The sequence below is a fragment of the Struthio camelus genome, chromosome 5 (genome assembly GCF_040807025.1).
Source record: "Struthio camelus isolate bStrCam1 chromosome 5, bStrCam1.hap1, whole genome shotgun sequence".
In the NCBI taxonomy this organism is placed as follows: domain Eukaryota; kingdom Metazoa; phylum Chordata; class Aves; order Struthioniformes; family Struthionidae; genus Struthio; species Struthio camelus.
The window spans coordinates 17727983-17744525 of NC_090946.1; the positions used below are offsets into that span (position 1 = coordinate 17727983).

A 16543-nucleotide genomic window follows, 5' to 3' on the forward strand; every position below is an offset into this window, starting at 1 on the left:
TAGAGCAGGTTGCTCACCATGTCTAGTTGGGTTATGAATATCACCAGGGCTGGGGACTTCACAGCCTCTCTGGACAGCCTGTTCCAGACAAAACTGCTGGGAAGAAGAGGGAAATTTATTTCTCTGCTCCTCAGCTTCTGCTGACCTACTTCTCACTGTGGGTTTTATGCATGTGCTGAGTATCATCTCTAGTATGGACATATGTGGGAGTAGAAGGTAGTACTGGTCCAGCCTTGATAGTGTGGCATATTTTTCTCCATGCTGTTTAGAATGGAAGGAAAACAGGTCAGTCTAGAGAAGTGGCAACTCTTGGTGTAGGAAGCACTTCCAGATAGTGAAATTGTCAAAAAAGTGAATTCTGTTTAGAGTAAAATCCTATACAATCTTGGAAAGTTATTCAGATTAAGATAATGACTTCAAATTACGTTGTCCTGGGTAATTCTTCTATGAGACATCTTTGTTCTTAAAGTAAAATCAGTTTTCGGCATGGATGAAGCTAAACTGAAACAAGCCGCTCTTGCCTCAATAGCAGAGTATCCTCACTGGGGTTACCTAGATTTAGGTTCCAGCATAACCCTGTTTGTGACAGTTGCCTAGGCCGTGCCTTTTATTTATGTAAACAATGCAGCTGAATAGTGAAGACTTTTCTGTCTGAAAAGTCTAACTTCTCAGACTTTTCTGTCTGAAAAGTCTAACTTCTCAGACTTTTCTGTCTGAAAAGTCTAACTTCTCAGACTTTTCTGTCTGAAAAGTCTAACTTCTCAGACTTTTCTGTCTGAAAAGTCTAACTTCTCAGACTTTTCTGTCTGAAAAGTCTAACTTCTCAGACTTTTCTGTCTGAAAAGTCTAACTTCTCAGACTTTTCTGTCTGAAAAGTCTAACTTCTCAGACTTTTCTGTCTGAAAAGTCTAACTTCTCAGACTTTTCTGTCTGAAAAGTCTAACTTCTCAGACTTTTCTGTCTGAAAAGTCTAACTTCTCAGACTTTTCTGTCTGAAGTAAATTACTTCCGTGCTTTTGATACAGAGTTTGCTGAATTGCACTGCTCACAGTTAGGTTAGTTAGAAGGGATGTATTAGAGCTACGTAAGTTAAGGATGCTTTGAGGATATGCAAGAAGCTGTTTTTAGGACTGTGTTAAAGATGGAGTCGTGACTGGGACTTCACGTCATTATATGGGAGCTCTTGTGTGCTCCAATTTGTGTAGGGTGTCTGATCTATACTCTTGTATATAAATGCAGTGTAGGAAGTTGTTTCTCTTCCAGAGCTTTCTGTTTCAGCACTGAGTCACACAGCAGGAGCAGAAACGGGCACAGAGAAGGCAGAGTTCACGTTTATAGGAAAAGCTGAGAGCGGATTTTGGTCCCCATCTCCTGTGCTTTAGGCCATGGGTTTTTGTGATGCCTCTTCACAACTGGGGTTCTGCATGGAATAGTGAAAAGAGGATAAGGCTGGGACTGTAACGTGTCTTGGCTTCAGCTGTTTACCTGCTGTGTGGCAGTAGGCCACTCTCCTCTCGTACCATTTTAGGGATAGAGAAGCTGAGGAAGGCAGTGACACACACCCCTTTGCAAAGTGCTTTGGGGGTCACCACTGTTAAGTGTAGTACAAGAAGTAGGCAATTTTGTTAGACTGTTCCTGTTTTGCACCAGTTGAAGAGCAGAAAATGGGTGTTGAATAGGAAGCTGGCATTTTGTCGAAAACATACCGAGTTTGTGATGTGTTGCTGATTTCTGATTGTCACATCTCAGTGTGAGCTATGCAGGTGCTGCCATGTTCAGTGTGAGGGTCAGGAATACTCGTTTCGCTTGCGCTGAGTTAACTCAGAAATGGCTCTGGAGTGGTGCTGGGTCCAGTTCTCCTCTCAGCAAGGCAGATGGTTGTGGCACGTGGTGTGGCTTGCTGGCACCCTCATCTTAAACTTCTCGAGTTTATTCTCCTACAGAGAATCCAAATGTAGATTCAAATAACAGTTATCCTTAACCTTTCAGTATGAAGGTGTTTGTTAGGTACCGGGATGACAGAGCAATGATGACACAGCTCTGTCAGTACTTTACAGAAATGGGATTGAAAGCTAGATGAAATTAGTAAAGAAAGATGCCTCTTGCTCTGCTGAAATTTTAAGTGAGAGCAGGTATCTAGGAGAGGGAGATAGATAGTACAACTCTGCTCCCCTACCCTTTGCATTATGGTCAAATGTGCAATTTGATGGAGGGGGTGTTGTTAAACTATTCATACCTTATAGAAGGTAAATAGAGTCCTAACTCCCTGTAGTCTGCAGGTTGTCTGACATCAGAGCTGGTGGTTTTCCTGGTGCCGTACAGGAGTAACAGCCATGGTAGTGCCCTGGCAGCCATGTATGTCAGAGGCCTGCATCAGGCTGAATGAGAATTGCACTTAAAGAAGGATATTTAACTACCGTTTAGCTTGGTAGGGCTTGGTGCTGCAAATGACTGTACTTGGAGTCGGTGCTCGTTTTAAGATTGCCACAGCCACATTGAGATGACAGACCTGGCCAAAGTGGGCTCTGTTTGCTGCTCCATTACAGATTCCCTGTGCATGTTTCTTTGCACCCTTGTTTTCCATCCATGGAGTGGCAGATCCTTTCCTCTCTCCTGGATTGGGAGAGGAAGTCGGCAGAAGCTGCCATCGCAGTGCTGGGCTGCCAGCCAGCAGCAGAGCTCCATGGGAGCCCGCCTGCAGGAGGCCTGCTGCACTTGTGCTCAGCATGCTGACGCCAACCCCTTTGGGAAACCTAGATCTTCAGCTCTGAGCACGGTCAGTGCCCCAATTAGCTTATTTTATACTTATCAGGATAACCCTGCTCTGTACACTGATATTAACGTGGTATAGCACGTAGGTGATTATCGAGCACAAGATTATATGTTAATACCCCCAGAATTATTTCTGCACCCATTATACTGCATTTTATCTGCTGTTTGCTGATTATCTGCTGTTCCTGGTTATCGTTCGTTTGCAAATAATGACTCAGCAGTTGCTGACTTGGTAGTAAATGCTGCCCTTCCACATCTTGACCAGGCATACATTACTGATGAATTGTCTGGTGTGACAGCAAGAGAAGGGACTAGGAGCTATTCTTGAGGCTTCATCCTATCATGTAACGTGAGTGGTTCATACGGGTGCCAGGAGCTCTAGGGGTGGCACAGCAGGCCCCTCTGCCAGCCGAGTGCCGTTGGCAGGACCAAGTTTGGTGTTGGACAACGGGTCCAGCTGCATGGGTAGAGTTGGAGGGCTGGTTTCCAGGAATTTCTGCCGCTGCCAGAGAGAGGGACTGTGCTGACTGTGTTTCTGATAACAGAAGACTGATAAGTTTGTGCAGCTTTCTTAAGGGCAGAGTTTGCAGTGTGCATATTCTGCATTATGTGAGACCTGATATTGCAGAAGGTGCAGCTGAATGAAAGCTCCCCTGTGGGAGAACTGAGATCTACTTTTTTGCCTGAAACTGATGAACTGGCTTTGGCCAGGATGTTTCACCTATTTGTTTCTGTCCTCTTTCTCTGTATGTCATCTCCTATAGCTGGCTTGTCAGCTGGACTGTGTAGAACGTAAGGCCTTCACTTCACAGAAGGACTGCCGCTTACTCTGGGAATGGTGCCTCTCTGGGGTCTGTAAATGCTGCTGTTATCCAAATAATTAATATTGTAAAATATCTCCCGTTTTTACCGCTCTCCTCGACAATGAAGAGGGAAGTCTGAACTTTTGATTGTAAAGCTTGCGTTGAGCCCAGGAACTCCTTTCTTGCAGTACGAACAGGCAGGTTGCTGTTCTTCTTATAAGTACCAAAAGCAGAGAGTGCAGGCACGTGTCTGCTGAGAGGTTGGAAACAACACTCTGATGTTCAGAGATGCCTGAGCTTGCTGTAAGTGAGCTGGTTTGGGTCTGGCAAGTAGTTGAGCTGTGTTAGCTGGCACAACTCCAAGCTAATGCGGCTCAACTGGATCTGTTACCGGAGCCAGCTTACTTGCAGGTGGTTCAGGTATCACTGCATGATGCAGCACTGGCTTGCTCACTGCTGCTTCAGAGTTCCCAGAAGCCAAAGTTTCTATGTGTTGATTGAGGCAGCATAGATACATTCCCTGGCTTGGAGGTGATTCCATCCTTGGTTGGATAAATTTTAATCAGTCTTCCACTTTACCCTAAGACAATTCAAAATAAGTAGCCTAAGACTCGGTGGAAGCGTGGGTCAGCAAGGGATGTATGCTAGTCTGAGCAGCCCCTGGTCATCTGCTTTTTGTTCCCTGTAAAATCCTGGCATGCAAATGGTCACATCCTTGCAACTAACAGGGAGACATACAGGTGCAGAGAGAACTATCAAGTTCTCAGTCTCCTGAAGGTTCCTCTGATACCATTGGAATCCAAGATGGTATGGCTGCAAGCTGCCCTATTGCACAGTGCTCCCTGTACTTACCACAGTGTATCCCCACTTAGGAGTGAAGTCATTGGTGGTGAGGATGGTGCAACAAGCCTCTTTGAGACTTCAGGTGGCATTAGAGAACTGATTGACTTTCCAACAACTTTGAACCTGCAACACTTTGTCTTGCATAAGCTAATGACTAGAAACACTTCCTTTAGGTACTGTGGTTGGGATTTTTGAACAGTTAATTTTCTTCCCTGCTCTTCAGTGGGTGGGTAGTTGGGCGGCCCCCAAGCCTTCTGAAAATCACATTTTAGTGTAGTGCTTTTAGTTAGCTGAAATAAGATCTGAACTCAGGTATGTCTAATCTGCAAGTGGGTGAAGTAAAAGGAAGATAACTGCAGGCAGAGGCTTCCACTTCAGTGTAAATCTTGCCATGCTTGTGCACTCAAGGCTGAGCTGTGCTGTGCTTTGGCTTGGCCTTCATCCTGCTATGCAGCAGGAGCACATCTCTGCAGCCTCTTCTTATCAGTGTGTAAACAAGTTCTCCGGACTTGGCGTGTCCTACTGGGGCAGCATTCTGTACCTCTGTTTCACGGGGGAAGTGCTACAGCCAAGGTGATAGTTCAATGAAGGCAATGAAAAATATATTCTTAGGCAAGGGTTAGGGCATTCTTTTTTTTTTTCTTTTTTTTTTCTTTTTTTTTTTTTTTAAAGGATGCTTGGAGACTCTATGTGCTCCACTATGTATGTCCCGGAAAGAGGTAATATTAGGAAGTAGGAAGAAAGGCCCTTCTATCGCTGCTGCCCAAACAGGGAGCTGTGTGCACCATTCAGGTAACTGAGATAAAAATTAATGTGAGGGCACAAGGGGTTAGGCCCTTAGAAGGAATTGAGTTTGTAGTATGGCTTGGTATTTAGAAGACCGGTAAGATCTGTGGTTTGTGCATTAGAAAAGACTGAATAGATTTGACTGGTCAAATCCTCATGGCAAAGGCAATGGCAGTAGGACACAGAAGGGGAATAGCAACTTAAGAAATATTCCAAGACAGACCAATACTTGTGGCTTCAGCTGCCAGAAGTCTCTCAAGTCAGAAGGCCATTGCTCTCACTGAATTAAACTAGCTCCTCATTCATGACCCTGAATAAGGAACAAGTCTGGCCAGGGGTTCCACTTCTGCCTCTGCCCTTTGCTGAGTTATGTTGTCATCTCAGGTTACAGTACTGCAGCTGACACAGATGCTGGGTTATCGAATAGTTCCAGGGAAAACAATCATTTTTTGCCTTAGCTGTCAGCTTACAATGAAGAACAAGATGGTGTTGCTCAAGGAGAGGTTTCGCAGCAATGTCTCAAAACGCAGGGTTCGTTTGGGCAGTTCTTGTGGCTTATGCTACGTGGCAGATCAGAGCCAATGACTTGCACGGTTCCCTTCTGACATTGAAATGAATAGTGTCATGAATGAAAATAGATTTGCTTTAAAGTCCTGATGACCGTTTACCTTGAGCATTTTACACTGGACAAGAATGAAAACCTAAAAAAAGTTTCTAGTTTTTTTTTTTTTTTTTTTTTAAAGCAGAGCAGTTTTAAGTTTGACCCTTTCGCTGTAGCTTTTAATCTTGTTAATAGCATTTGGGGACTTGGTTTTTTTTAGTAACCCAACCAAGTCCCGGCTACAGCCAGTTAAAAAATAAAGTTTTGCCAGATAGATGTGGTAGCATGTGGAGTGCAAGATCATACAGAGGTGCAAGAGGAAATACAGCACTGAACTCCAGTTTCGGTGCAGTTGCCCTGTGAATTCGCCTTAGAAAGGCATAAGAAAGAGGAGAGCCTGACAGCATCTCTAAGCCAGGGTGAAGAGGATTGCTGCTAAAGGATCTCATTTGTGAAAGGTGGACAATTTTTCTCTCCTGAAAGTTGCGTTGTCTTGTAATGGAAAGGGCTAACTATTTGTTGAGGTGTGTGTGTGGCTTGTGCTTGATCGCTGTTTAGTTTAGCCCCGGTGGTGTTCATGTGCACAGTATCTGATTCCCCTTGCCTGCTCCATCTCCTGTGGAGATGTTGGAGCAGGGCTGCAATAGGATACAGTCCGCCAGAACCGTAAGTCAGGCCTAGCTATGTCCAGGATAAAAGGTTATCGTAACCCCCAGGGTCTGAGTGGTAAAGTCAAGTTTTGTGGTGTCATTTGCAAATACATGCCTTACTAATGTGTTTTGCATGATGATAAACCTTCCCATCTACCTGCTGCTTGTACAGCTGCTGCTGTTCTGCTCTCCGTGAAAGAGAGGGGTGGAGAAAGAGAGAACCTGCAGAGAGGCAGTTGTGGAAAAAACCATGCATTGCCTAGTCCTTCTCAAAGGGAAGGGTCATGTAAAGCCCACTACCTCAGGATCCTGGACAGCTAGATATTGCGGTGGGTTATTAAAAGTGTATTTCGATTACAGGTAAAAGCCATGGTCAAAACCAAGAGTCTGTTCAGTTACGTTTCTTCATAGTGTAGCAAGGGACAGCTTTGTCCGTATAACTGTGACAGATAAGGAGAAGGAGAATAGGCGTCTGTTGTCCACATCATGCAGATAAGGAATTGAGACGTAGAGTAATTAAGTGATTTGCCCAGGTGTATATAGGAAGTCTGTGGTTTGGGCTGGAACTTGAATCTGAATCTTAACCGTGAGATTATCCTAGCAGCAGCACGTTTCTACTCCTGAATCAGGAGGTTTGCAGACCTCCTTGGTGGCCTGTGCCTAAAGACAGGTTCTTCCATTTCTCCATACCTAACCCTAGAGTACCTTTTCAGATGCAAATAAATGTTAATTTTTTTTCTTTGATGCTGAGAGAAAATGTGTTTTGGCATATCTTCCCTCTTTTGTGATATAACATTAAGATCCAGCATGGTATGTGTAGACTAAGAGAATATGGAGGAAGTCTGGGTCATGCTGACTGTGTTCTAGTTGTACAAGCAGCAAAACAAGCCCCTAAATTTAGGAAGCTAAGAGTCATACAAATTGTGTCTTGTGTCTCGTGGTTGACTCTGAGCTCTGACTCTTTGTGTTTGGGGGCCTTTATGAGTGCGTGGTCTTGTGTAGGCTCTTTGGCATCTAGTAACATGGGAGCGTAGGCTGCAGTTTTTCCCTTGTTCAGGAAACTGGTTCACTTGCCGACTCTCTCTCCCCTCCCAGTGTTTGCTGTTTCAGCAGAACTTGTAAAAACTTTTTAATTCCTTTGAATCCCCTACCCCTCTTCCAGGTTGGGTTGAAATCTGCTAACAGTTCAAAAGTTTGGCCTAGGCAAGAAAACAGGGACAGGCAGATGGAGTGATTGCTTAAGCGTTCTTCTTTCTGGAAATCCAGCTTTAAAAAAGCGCAAATACAGTATGTTTCATTTCGTTGGCTGGACTGGTTTATGTCAGCAGCAAAATAAAACAACCCTCTTATAAACCATCTGAGCTATTTATCTGAGGAGCACCTGGATCAGAAATGAATGTTAATCCAATAAAAACAGATAATAAAACTTTTATAATGGGTTTTCTAATCGCTCTTCTCCAGCTGTAATTTCACTTTTCGCCTTCATCAGGGAGATTATAATGACGCACAGAGGGTTTCTAATCCAATCAAAATCCCTTGATGGGTTGGAATATTTGTCATGCTTTCCATTTAAGCAGTGGTTATGCCACAGGATTAACTTCATGCATGGGGTTGCCATCTTGTTACTAAATTCAGCTTAGTGGTTTGAGGTAGACGGAAGAAAGGTGGCTCTGGGATACCCTACCTCCCTAATGGTCTGTGAGCATCAGCTTTGTAGGACTAGGTTTGTGAAGATGTCAAACTGCCTCTCACCTGGGCACTGGCTGGCGTCCGCAAAACCTGCCCTGGGGTCCTGTCCAGTCTAAAAGTCACCCACAGGTTCTTGGCACTTCCATTTCAGCCCCAAAACATGAACAGTCCAGTGAGATCACGAGTGGCAAAGAGCAGACACGGCCTATCTCAGGCTGTGTTTTCATGAACATCTGCAAGCTAGGTGTTCCCTTTTCAGTGGCTCCTCTGGAGTCACCTTATCTGCACCATTCCCTTTGCCAAATAGCCCAACGGTTATAGTATACGACAAGGATGAGTTAGGGGAGGTTCACACACAGCTCTGCCTGATTTTGAGCAAGGTGGACACTGACCATCCCCTGAGCACCTCCTGTTCTTTTCCTGCAGCATGTTATAGTTGTAGCTTTTGATCTTCAGTCTGTCACAGTGTGCAGTGGGAATTTGTGGCTAGGAGTGAGAGATACAAACATGCTGTGGATCTCTGTACTGAACATCTATGGCAGAATTGCCTGTAACTGCAAGGGACTGAACTTTGTGATTCAGGTGGCGCTATGCAGTTTTTTGTTGCTTCAATGCTGAGCTTTGTGTGAGGATGAACTTAACCTGGCTTAAGCCTTGAACTCCAGAAGTGTGTTTGTAGTTGAAAAACTCAAGTGGAAGGAGCCATATCTGTCCAGCTGGCAATTGTATATCGGGCTTGCTTTTGCTCTATAGGTGGCATGTGATTCTTCCCAAGCAACTGTGGGTTAGCAGTGCCCAGTACCTTTTCTGGTATCTACCCCCTAATGTCATCCTTCTGGGAGTTGAAACGGGAGACTTTCTGCCCAAACCTTAGAGTACCGGTAGATGCAGATTCAAGGAATTATTGGTTCTTTGCATTCTGAAGACTGTGAGTGTATTTATGAATGAACTGATGATAATGAATAATCATATTCGTCCAGGTCTTGATGCAGATCTCATTTTAAGATTCCCTGGGAACTACCTGCCTGAGCTGCAGTCCTTTTCACCTGCAGAGTCTGACAGTGATGACAGCACTGAGTTTATAAAAACATGTTCTGTAGATTTAATTTAAGCCCATTTAAAACTCTTTTTAAACTAATGAAAAAGATTGTTCAAAGACCTTTTTTTGTTATTTGCGCTTTCTTGAAAATTTTCTTTCTTGAAGTAGCGAAAGTTTTCACAGTGTGGCTCCAATGAGTACAGCTGGTGTATGGGCCCAATTAACCCCCTGCTTTTGATGTTCACTCCTATTCACACAGTTTTTTTGTAGCCACAAGGATTTGAATCTACTTTCCTGAATTGCCAAGTGTCAGTAAACCCGTTTGAAAAGGACACAAGAATTCTTTCCATTGCAGAATTTACATGGTTTTAATGTAGGTGTAATCAACTTCAGTTATTTAATGTCAGTTTCCAGTTCTGTTCTGGATTACCCTTGGCAAGTGGAGCCAAGCATAAGGTTCTCCTTATTCATAAAAATGAATTGTTCTAGTAGGCAGGTGTAAGTATTCCAAAAATATTCCGATTGTTTGCAATACCACTGTCACTGAATTTGTTACAAAAGGCTTTACAAAGCAATGCATTTTTACTTTGCAAAGTAAAATAATCCTTTACGTTTGGTCATCCAAACCCAGACACTGCCTTTGTGCCCCCAGCATGACAGATGCTGCTGTAAAGAATCTAATACTGACACATGATAAAATGAAACAAAAAAACCCAAGTTGCCTAAGAGAATTTGGATGAATTTATATATTAATGGCTATTGGATTGTCTACCAGACGTTGTATGAGACAGCTCTTCTACCTCAAGTACGCTGTAGGCTTTGATGCTTAGCAATAGAAAGAATATTCCTTGAGTTGATTTTTGGGAAAGAATTCCATGGAAGTGTGGTTTCCAAGTATACTATGTGATCTTGGGCAGTTAGGAGGAAGGAAGAAGAGTCATTTGAGAGAACTCATCTGCTTGGAGGTAGAGTTTTCAAGTACAAGAGGAAATAATGGCCTTTCCTAAAGGGTCCGTGCAGAGCAAAGCAGAATGGGACCCTGTGATTATGCTCGGTGGCCTTTGGGGCTGCATGAGTGTTCCTGCTTTGAAGTTCTTAATGCTAGAGAGCTGTGCAGCACTTGTTTCCTTTATCAGACTGAGGATCCTTCTTGGATGCTTTGTACACCTGCATTAAAGCCCTTCTAGGGGAATCCCAGCCTGTTTCATTGGTTCAGCGTGGTAGTTAAATTCATGGCTGGTGCCAAAGACCAGTTTATCTTCCTTGTTTAGGTTTCCTTTTGCTCTCCTTGAGGGCAGTACTTCCTTCAGGCACGAGCCTTTTAAGCCTTGCTGATGTCACGTGAGGAACTGGTTTCACAGAAGCAGGAGTACTTTGTGAGATGGCATTTGACCTTTTTTGTAGCTGAAGGGATGTCCCAGAGGGTTGCTCTCCAGGGAGGCTGTCTTGCCCTGGCTCTTTTTACCCTTTCTTTTGAATTGTCCTGGGGGACCATTAAAAGAGGAGGAATGTTATGTTAAGGGACCTTTCCCCGCTTTATGGAAGTTAACTATCTGATCTGTTGTATGGGAAAGTGACAGGGTATTTTAGTTACTCTTTTGGATAGAATGAAAAGAATTAGCAGATGACCAAACTTGCTTAGAGTAAGAAAGGCGGATAGGATATCCCTGGAGTCAGGTTCAATTCCTGAAGCCCGCTTTTTACTAGAAAAAGCTGAGTGTTCTCTGGTCTGAACAAGCACTTGATAGTTCCTGTTTTCTCTTAGTTTAGGCTGATTACATGCTAACTTATATTTGAAAGTCCCTTATTGTTTTTATATTGGGCATTACAGCCAGAGCAGTTCTTCTGTCCGTGGAAAGAATGGGATCTCAATAACGCTTTGAATATGAACGGGGTTTTTTTTTTTTTTTTTTGGGCAGCTTTGTTATCTTGCTCGTTTTATTTCATTTAGCCCATATCAAATGTCAGGATATGTCTATACTGCATACAGCCATACCATGTGAAGATACTAGATCTGTCTTTAAATATTAAGGTACAGAGCTTGTATGCGAGTGCTAGTATTGCCCCACAGCGTGGATAATTTAGCCATACAGAACTCTGCTGCAACTACTGCCAGTACCTGAGGCATTAGAGCTGGCTTTAGACTGTGTAGCATTGCCATTTGTGCTATAGGCGCAAACACTGTTTCCATTTGTTCAGTAGGTTTGGGCGTAAAACCACCACCTATTTCTCTGTCCTCAGCTTAGATAATGGAAATGTATTTCTGGATTTTAGTCTTTCAGTTAACAGATGAAGTAGTGAGCTATGGATTGGACAGGATAAGTTACATGGCAGATGTGCGTGAGGTCTTGTTCGATGAAGTGTGGCTTTGTATGAGATCAGTGTTCGTAGTGAGCTCTGATAAAGTTGGCTTGTTCTTTCATGGCGTTGCTTGTTTCTTTGACGGTCTTTTGGTCTTCTGAGAATGTCCAGGAGATAGATACTACCCGATAGCATCCACCTTCAGGCTACCGATCAGTTCCAACAGCATCCTGGTACGTGCACATTTGGATAGAACTGGCGATACCTCAGAACCAGAGTGCATCTCTCTCTGTTTAGTTACTGTCATCAAGAAAGCTTTCCGTAACAAGGGGGACGTTTTTAAAATTCTTAGTTAAAAGGTCGTTGTTCATCCATAAAAAGAGATTTGTGATTTGTGAGACCTCAAACTTGATTATTTAACTTTCCACAGTTCTCAGGCAAGCAATAAGGATGTAGATCTGATTTTGCTGTGTGCAGTAGATTTGATTTACATCTTGCCGCTCCCAGTGCTTTCTTAGGGTTGAGATGAAGCTGGGCCTGTGATCTCTGCAAGCGTTATTGCCTTGAGGTCAAAGCTACAGATGGCTGTTTCTCTATGTGAAAGAAAGACTTGTTGGCACTGTTCTGATGTCTTGTTCCTACTGGAGCCCAGAAGTAGCCAGTGTAATGGAAGGAAGCTGTTGACCTTGTTCCTTGCTTACCCTGCTGCTGGTGTTTATTCTAGCTGTCATATTTGAAGAAATTATTTTCTTCTTGTCTTTATTTAAAGGAATTTCTACTTTATTTAAAGGACATTTCAACATCAGAGACTTATTGCTAGTGAGACGAAGGTGTATGACAGTGCTTTTCAAAAAGGAAAAACAAAAAAAAAAATAGCAAGTTGAAACTGTCTGGCCTTCCTTTCCAGCCCCTTTGCTGACGACTTTATGTAACTTCAGCTCTTCAGCATGCTACTCCTATGTATGTCCAGAGCACTGAACGTCAGGGATCAAAAAAATCCTACAAAACGCATCATCTGTGACTTCTGTTGTTTTTAAGGTAAGGCCCTTGGCCTGCGACAGATTAAGCTCACATTGCCATGGTTTGGGGCCTGGTAGATGGGTTTGTTGAAAGTTGGCTCAGGTTCTGCAGTGTCAGATGATGTAATGCTGAGCACTTGTCTGAACAGGCAGTGCCTGCAGAAGGGGTGTATGCTGGAAAAGCGGGGAGGAGAGAGAGGAAGAGAAAAGAGGTAGGTCTTACTTCTAGCAGTGTTCTTTAACAGCTTGGTCAAGAGTTGTGGTAAGGTGTTGGAACCTGGCCCTGAGAACATGGTCTGTCTTTGGGAAGTTGCACAAAGAAGCAGAGAGAGCGAGAGCGAGCGAGAGAGTGGTGTGTGTGTGTGCGCACGCGCGCATGCATGTGCATGTATGCATTTTGGGGAGGGGGGGAAGGGTTAGGTGAATAGGTAGGTGCCCCTGTTTAACAGCACTTACTTACTTAAATCCATTTACAAAACACATTTAAACCAGCACTATGAGCATTTCTTTTGAGGCAGAAGAACTAAGGCCCCCCCCCCCTTTTTTTTTTTTACATGCAGGGAAGTTCAGGCATGGTCCTTTGGCCCAGTTTAGCTATTCAGTGAACTTGTGCAAGTGCAGAATGTCACTGGCAGACTTCAGTGGCATCATCCAGACAGTTTGAAGATTTAGCAGCTTTTGGCTCATCATTAGTGTTACTATATCAATCAATCATCGTAGTTCAGTAGCCTCTGAAATAGGCCTGGCTGCCTTGAGGCTGCTCTGTCTTTCTTTATAGTAGTAGTTACTCGTGAAAAGAATATTAGTAATGGCACTGATGTCAGTGTTTTCCTTAATCCCACTGCTAAAACCAACAAGATGCTAGGCTACAGTACATTTGTTTATTGTTTGTTTATTTTCTCCATAACCAGTTGTAAACTATAAGAAGAGTATCCTGTCAGAAGGAAGTTTCTGTGCTTTCAGGAACAGCAAATGCCTGTGGGATGGACTTAGGACAGTTGTCCTGAACGTGAGCTTGCTCCTCTAGAGGTAATGTGGTACTTTTTACTGCTCACCTGGTAGCTGAATTAATATTAATTAGGTTTGGTGCTCTGCATTAAAACATGGGTTCCCAGGCGTTCTGTTAGGCTCTGACAGCTCTCCTAGCGGAAGAGCAGGTGCAATTTAGTCTAATGTTTGCTATAGTATCTCTGTTGTGATCAGAACCTGAGCATCATTCTAGCTAAGGCATTTTTCTCTAGAGAGATTTGAACTACCTCTTGTTCAAGTCAAAAAAAAAAAAAAAAATTTTTTTTCCTAAGTAGCCTTTTAGCATTAGGCGGCTGACGACTTCTTTTACAAGGAGCTAATAAAGTATAAGAAACGTATTTCTGGGTGGCTGTCCTTGCTATTACTTTCTTACATTAGGCTTGTGCTTGAACGCCACTGTATGCTATTCTCAGACTGCAAGCAGCACAGCAGCACAGAGGCCTTACAAATGGCATTGATCTGATAAACTAAAGAATGATTAAGCTTTTCCCTTCAGCCATTAGTGTCGGGGACTTGCACTAGACAAATGAATGGGAATGTCTGAATATGGAGGCAGCGCGGGCTGACAAGGTGTTCTCAGAGATGCTCTCAGACTGACCAGTGTTAATGGAATGCAGATGAAAAAGGTCACCAAGCCCTCCAGCGTGTCTACCGGCAATGTCACGAGATGGCCACAAGCGGGAGACAAAAAAAAAACAGTAGATGAATCTGGACTCAGAGGTGAGACCCTTTCTCTCACATTCTCTTGTGCTCTCCTCCCTCCCTTTTTTTCCCCTCCCCTGTGCTCATGCATTTTTGCTGACTTCGGGCTTGCTTTTTCGTCTCGCTCTCTCACGTTTTTTTTGTCCTATATCTCCTTTGGCTTGCTTTCCCGGTTTTTCTTTGCTCACCCTCTTTTTTTTTTTTTCCTCTTCATGTCTTGCTCCCCCCCTCCCCCCCCAGTCTTTTCCACTTGCTTGTGCTTTTCTTCTTCTCATTCTCCTTGTGCTTGCTCTCCTTTTCTTTCTCTTTTACTTTCCTTCTACTGACTTTTACTACACAGTTGGAAAACTCATTCAGGAGAACCTGGGATTCATGCCAGGTCAGTTATTAATGACATTACCTCCAGATAATTATGAACAGTAATAATGAAAAATTCTCAGAGACCATTCGCAGCAGATGTGGTAGAAACACATTTGTAAGCGAAATCTTGCGTTTTCCCAACTGGAAATCCTGACTGCCCCAGATCACTGGAGATGTGAAGGAAAGAGTAGTATCACTGTCCTGATTGATAGCATCTGCTGCAAAACACCCAGCAGCCTCACTACATGTGGAGAATTAAGTTTGTACAAGCAGGAAACTTGTTCTTCTTTTCTGTGTTTTGCTTATCTTCCAAGTCTGCAGGTTACCTGGGGAAGAGGTCATCTCCTAGCACTACCAGAAAGGGTAAGGAATTGATTACACTGCTAGTCTATGGGAGTGAAAGAACTGTTTCCAAAGCTGGTTGACATTAGGAAGGGACTTTTGACGCTGCAAACACAATAACAAAGCTTATGGCTGATAGATTTGTTTTTATTATTATAGAACAGATGAACTAAAATAAGCCAACAGTATAATTTTATGCCAACAGCCATCTTTCTAGCACAGGCGGTGACTGACTCCACTGTACCCTTCCCCCCCCCCCCCCCCCCCGGGGCCTCCTTTCAGTGGGAAGCAAATGGTGATGGATGGCCCTTGCACATGGGTTTTAGACTCCAGTGATCTTAACTCTTTTTGTTCACAGACATGTGCCTTGGAAAAGAGGAGGCAGGGCAGGGGGAGCAGAGAGGAGAGTATACATGTTGTAGGAGCAATAAGCAGAAAGGCTTGTGGATCCTCTTGCATGTTCCCGTGTTGTAACCAGGTAGATGGGACAACTGGAGAATCGCACCCACTCTCAACCTGTAGCAAGCCCCTCATTGCTATTCTAGTCAAGCCAGGAGCTTCTTCCTGTTCCAAGCTAGCAAGGGGCAAGATGCACTTGACCAGGGAGTTTTTGGCATGGGGAGGGGCAGTCTATGTAAAACCAAACCAAAAAACCAACCCCCCCCACCCCAAAAACAAACAAACATCTGCATTTAAGCCACTTCAAAGTAAAAGTCACTTCTTATAATATAATAGATATTTTTAAAATGGCAGGACCACCATCCTAGAAAGACAGAGGGCTTGCACTCAAGACCAAAGATAGAAAAACCAAAACAATAAACAAAACAAAACAAAAAAAACCAAGAGTGACCCCACTCTCAAGTTTGGCTCTTCTCTAAAAACAGCACTCATCATCCATCTGAACAGGTAAAAGGAGTGGACAGAAAATAAAATAAAATTGGTGCAACTTCTCGCCAGCTGGCGCATTAAACCAAAGCTCCGTACAGTCCCATACGACTACATGTCCTGTGGTGGCAGCATAATTTCTTTCAACTTTCATTGTTGTGTATGCCTGTATGTATATCTGAACATATACATACACACAGAATATATAATGTTTCTGTTAGTTTTGATCCTGTTAGAAGACTCATCTCTCTTTCACATGGTTCTGTGCTCCTGCGCTGCTGCTGCTCCCACTGCCGCTCCCATTACTGCTGCTCCCGCTGGTGCTGCAGAGGACCTCCGTGAGGTCGTCCATGATGGTGGTCTCTTTAGGGTCCACCAGGTTGAATTCCCTGATGAATAGGATAAAGTGTGTGTAGAGCGTGTTTAAATGTCCGTGCAGCTCCAGTGCCAAAGTCTCCTTAAAGTGTGAGGAGTAGATATGGGCCAGCACATGGAACAGGTACTTGCAGATCTTCTTCACTAAGGACTCAAATGAGTTTGGGAATTCTTTGCCTGAAAGAAGACAGAAAAACACCATGATAGCTCCTGCTGGTCACCTTCAGCCCTGCAGCAGCATTTGCTCTGGCTGAGCTGTAGGTGAGTGCAACTAGCTCAATGTAGAAGAGCAGACAAGTTGTGGGGCCCTCTATCACCTCTCAACTTGCTCTTTTTACAAGCGTTCA

General features: G+C 43.7%; 1 protein-coding gene and 1 long non-coding RNA gene across 8 annotated transcripts in view; one reads left to right on the forward strand and one right to left on the reverse strand.

Moving 5' to 3' along the window:
• Positions 1 to 16543, forward strand: part of LOC138067427 (uncharacterized) — a 36917-nt gene that overhangs the window by 3400 nt on the left and 16974 nt on the right. Inside the window, exons 2-5 of one of the 3 annotated variants that reach the window (XR_011141308.1) lie at positions 12392 to 12522; positions 13415 to 13532; positions 14029 to 14252; positions 14909 to 14957. This is a non-coding gene — a long non-coding RNA (uncharacterized lncRNA). The remainder of the gene's footprint in view (positions 1 to 12391; positions 12523 to 13414; positions 13533 to 14028; positions 14253 to 14908; positions 14958 to 16543) is intronic. The other 2 variants (XR_011141307.1, XR_011141309.1) reach the window with 2 other exon arrangements.
• The window catches only part of MOB2 (MOB kinase activator 2), a 117521-nt gene continuing 116041 nt past the window's right edge, over positions 15064 to 16543 (reverse strand). For 3 of the 5 annotated variants that reach the window (XM_009674424.2, XM_068944771.1, XM_068944769.1), the window contains one exon: positions 15070 to 16373. In XM_009674424.2, coding sequence (XP_009672719.1) covers positions 16063 to 16373 — 311 coding nt within the window. In that variant the 3' untranslated portion in view covers positions 15070 to 16062. Of the gene's footprint in view, positions 16374 to 16543 lie in introns of all 5 variants that reach the window. The other 2 variants (XM_068944770.1, XM_068944768.1) reach the window with 1 other exon arrangement.